General features: G+C 40.4%; 1 protein-coding gene across 1 annotated transcript in view; it reads right to left on the reverse strand.

Moving 5' to 3' along the window:
* Window positions 1-2,562, reverse strand: part of LOC118746309 (WD repeat-containing protein 3-like) — a 4,868-nt gene extending 2,306 nt beyond the window's left edge. Inside the window, exons 1-3 of the mRNA XM_036480195.1 lie at window positions 2,202-2,562; window positions 301-2,141; window positions 6-232 (exon numbers count right to left, since the gene is read on the reverse strand). Of these exons, the coding sequence (XP_036336088.1) occupies window positions 6-232; window positions 301-2,141; window positions 2,202-2,359 (2,226 nt within the window). The 5' untranslated portion in view covers window positions 2,360-2,562. The remainder of the gene's footprint in view (window positions 1-5; window positions 233-300; window positions 2,142-2,201) is intronic.
* Between the last annotated feature and the right edge of the window lie 1,878 nt (window positions 2,563-4,440).

Below are 4,440 nucleotides of genomic sequence, written 5' to 3' on the forward strand. Positions count from 1 at the left end.
CCAACAGTTTTGCGCGAGGGTAACTTTAGGCCAGGTAGTTGAGGTACTGCACTATCTTCGCCCGTAGCGAGTTGTTGATTTTCCAGCTCTTCACGTTCTTCTTCTTGTACGTCTTTTAACACTATCGGTTCATCAGTGCGCTCGAAAAGACGTAGTGTGCGGTCTGAGCCACAAGTGACAAGATATTTACCATTTGGGCTAACCGCCAAACTGAAGGCCTCGCCAATATGGCCTGAAATGAAAAAAGTATTCAAAGATGATAAGATTTAAAATCTGAGTTCGAAAAATCTGCCTGCTTACCTGGAAGCGTCAAAATCTTTTCGAATGAGTCTGCATCCCATTGCTTCACTTTACCATCTTTACCGCAACTGAACAGCAAATGAGTATTGGGTATGAACTGCAGAGCCATTACTGAGTCGTCGTGCGCAAAAAGGGATCTGTGGCAGTCACCGAAATCCAATCCCCAAATTTTTATATTACGATCAGCTGAGCCTGTGGCTATCAATGTCGAATCATAACTGATATCTAGACATAGAACTGGCAACTTATGCCCATAGAGCGACAAATAAAACTTAAAAGTGTCAAGGAAAAAAATTTTTACTGTTGAATCGAGTAAGCCCACTGCGAGATATTTCATATCAGGCGAAACTCGTACACACAAAACAGTCTCCTCCAATTTGAGTGTATTTCTGTGCAGTAATGAGAGCACTTTTGGTCGCGTGACATCAACTAAACCACCATCATCTGTGGCCACATTGTCTACCAATTCAAAAGTCCAAATTTTGACCGTCGAATCACTACTACCCGTCACACAGCCTTTCATATCTGGCAATAGCGTAACCGACCATAACTCGCTTTCATGCGCTGGTATCTCCTCGATAATATCCGCTGCACCCACGTCAACTATCACCAACTTTCCGTTTTTCATACCCAATAACGCATAGCGATCCCCTGGCACGAAAGTGGTGCTCAATATGTAATCGGTAGGTATAGTACGCAGGCACTGCATAGAATCACGGTTCCAAAATTTGAACGACTCACCGGCACCTGAACCAATAGCTAACGAATCGTTACTAAAGCATACAGAACGCATCTCTGATTGATGACCAAGACGCGTCAATGCGCGCAACTGCTTCACACTTTCTTCATTGTGTTTATATTTTAGCGAAGCATTAAGACCATATAGTTGTAGGCAGTTATTTGCCAAACTAACGAGCACACGCAGTTCATTGTGAGCACCAAGTATTATGTCGATTGATTTTATTTTTTGCTTTACTTTGATGCTTTCCAATCGCTTTATCTCGTCACTGAGGCTTGAAATCAAATCTTCTTTTTCTTTGTCACTGTGTTCCATTGGCTCGGCAGCTTTTCGTCCTTTTTTCAGACGCTTAGCTAGCCTCGCTTTAGCTTCCTCCTCAGTGCAGAAGTAAAAATTTTCGATAAGGTCATTTGTGCCATGACAACTGACCACACGCTCAGCCTGATCTGAGACTAAATTTACACAACGTCCCTTTCCTGCTCGTTGTATAGCGCCACAATTAGTAACCGTTATAGGGCTAATAGAATCTTCATCGTCTATGCTCAAACCTTCAACGGCATTTTCAACACTTTGAGTTGGGTCGTCACGTCGACGTAAACGATAAACGTTCATGGCGCTTTCGCTACAACCTGCGATCATAAGATCGCCTACCAAAGCTAATGCCCAGACCTCAGTACGATTATCAACAATTGTTTTGAAACAGAACTGGGTTTCCAAATTCCAGAATTTTATTTGTGTGTCCTTCGAACAGCTAACCACAAGATTTTGCTCTCCAAAACGATGAAGAAAGTGAGCATCAGTTATTGGGGCATTGTGGCCTATGAGACGCTGACGACCAGCCTGTTCTACAATATCCACAACTACCAATTCCGTATCAAGGCTGCCGCTTATCAATCGAATGCCCATTTCGTCGAATCGCAGAATAGACACTGCACTCTTATGTAAAGCGAATGTACATGCAGACTGCTCTGGAGCTCGCAAATCAAATAGTTCTACCACCCCATCAATATAACCCACAGCAACATGTATGCGATCGGGAGAGGCTCGAATTGCTGTTACCTCCTGTTTGTCACGGCGCAACGTCAAAGTCCGTTCGCCCAATCTGTGAAAATTTAAATTTGCAACTACCTAGCTGTATAAATTATTCAGACTAGTTTCTTACCGCAAATCCCAAACAATTACATTCTCAGCCGCTGCAGCCAGCGCATATCGTCCTTCAGTTCTATTGTAAATAACAAAATTCACATTGGCCCTACCACTGGTAATGATGTTGAAACTGTCCACGGGCCGAAAGGCCAAATACTGTTTCGTCAAACCCATAGAATATTTGTATTGTACTTAATTATTTGTTTTTTGGGTGGGTGCAAAATACTATTGTTTTATTTAATTTCAATTAAGAGCCAAAAGTTAACAAGTTTGCGAAGTCAGTCGTTTGATACACCTTGCACGTGTTTTGGTTTTTGTTTTGGTTTTTTTTCTAGGGATGAAATGATACGAGTAAATACATGTACATGCTCGCCACTTTTCGATCGATACCAAGTAAGTTTTGTATCGATACTTTTGAACCATGATTCAATAACACCCGATTTACATGATTCAAGTACTTGAAAGCAATTCTTGCTCATTCTCTTTTGTGTTTTCTATTTGCTTTTACATTCAATTTTGCTTTCAATTCTGTTGAATTCAAGTTTTTGGTTCTTTAAATGGGAAGCAACGAAAATGCCAAAAGCAAAGCAAGAAAGTTGAAACGACTTGACGGTACAGATGCATGTGTACTCGTCCCCTTTCTTCTCACCCCCTCTCTCCAACATGCGAGCAGAATTGAATTCAATACTTGAACTGTGTAAAAGCAGTCCTATACAAGGTTCGATAAACTGACAGTTGTCTATCTCGCACCGCTCCCTTTAAGAGCGAAATACACCACACAAGCGGTTTGACAAACCAAGCGAAATTTCCCTTTGCTTCAAGCCATTTGTGCTGTGTATGGGGGTGCTTGAAGGTTTGACAACCCGCTTGAGGGAAATTTGAGCAAAAAATCAAAATTTTTTGATTTTCTGGCCGCCATGTTGATGTTTGATCAAACCGCTTGCGTTGTGTATAGCAAAATCGCCTCATTCGCAACGAAATTTTCACCGAGTAAGGACGTAAGAGAGGAAAATGAAAGAAAACCATAATATTTAGCATTGCGAACTGGAAGAAAACTAAAATTCTTTGCTTGAACGAGTCATATTTGCATGGTGTATGGCGAAATGGGAAAAGTAGGTTTGAAGAATGTTTGACAAGCCGCTTTGTGGTGTATTTCGCTCTTTAGCTGAAATTAGTCAAGAACGTAAATCTACCGGTACGTCGACCCGTGTCAGCTGACACGATCTGTCTTACCAGAGCGCCATGTAGAGTTGCCATGAGTGCGAGCGCAGGTATATAAGAGCGCCACCAGACACCGGAGTGTGTAAGTTACAAGTCAGCAAGCGCCAAGTAAAGTGAGTTGCGAATCAGCAAGCAAGTTTTGTAAAGTGTTTTAATTGCCTTAACAAGCATTGTTAATTGTTGTTATTGTATAAACAAGTATTGTAAAGTTTTTATTGTACAATAAAGTTAATTGTACTGTAGTTTGGTCATCGTAAGCGTTTATTTAACAATCCAGAGATACGAGCCGAAAGATATTTGGAAAATCCCTAAAGGTTTCGAGGATAATCGTAACAATCTGCCTTATCCTGAGTTTCCCGAAAATTTGTCATCCGCCCATAGTAAAACCATGGAAACCAAGAGTGAAAAGTGAACCGGTTCGGGGAAAATGAAACTCATGATAAGGCTGAATATAAAAAATGGGCGCAAAGAAATGTCTGGCAACACCTGTAAAGTTTCGCGACGACTGCTAGAAAGGAGTGCTCACAGTAGGGATGTCACAACGTTTGACGTTTGATGCAGACCAAAGAAAGGTGTATTAATTTCCTTTAAAACTATATATTAACTTTTACAAACGCTTTACTAGTTTTTGAGATATTACGGTTTTCCAAAAAGCGAATTTCGATCTTTGACCTTCGATATCTCGCTTAATTTTAATTTCTGCAAGTAAATTTCAGTACCGTTATAATCAGCTGATAAAACCCTATCGACTCCCGTTTTTAGTTTTTTTTTTTCTAGCGAAACGGTGGGTATTCTTTCCGTTCCGTGTTTTGTAATAAAACCCAATATTTTATAAAACTTAACATTTGGGCAATTCACAAGGTGTTGTGAAGTTATATTTTCCTAACAAAAGTTGTGTTAAAACACGACGGTTGTGAACACCTGTTACGATTATTTATTATATCTCAGCACTTAACCTCACATAACACCGAATAAACATAGGTTGCAGAGTTGTATCGTCATGTGTTATTTTTCTTCACAAAACAATAACAACA

This window comes from Rhagoletis pomonella, unplaced genomic scaffold (genome assembly GCF_013731165.1).
Source record: "Rhagoletis pomonella isolate Grant_MI unplaced genomic scaffold, Rhpom_1.0 Rhpom_scaffold_00001, whole genome shotgun sequence".
NCBI lineage: Eukaryota > Metazoa > Arthropoda > Insecta > Diptera > Tephritidae > Rhagoletis > Rhagoletis pomonella.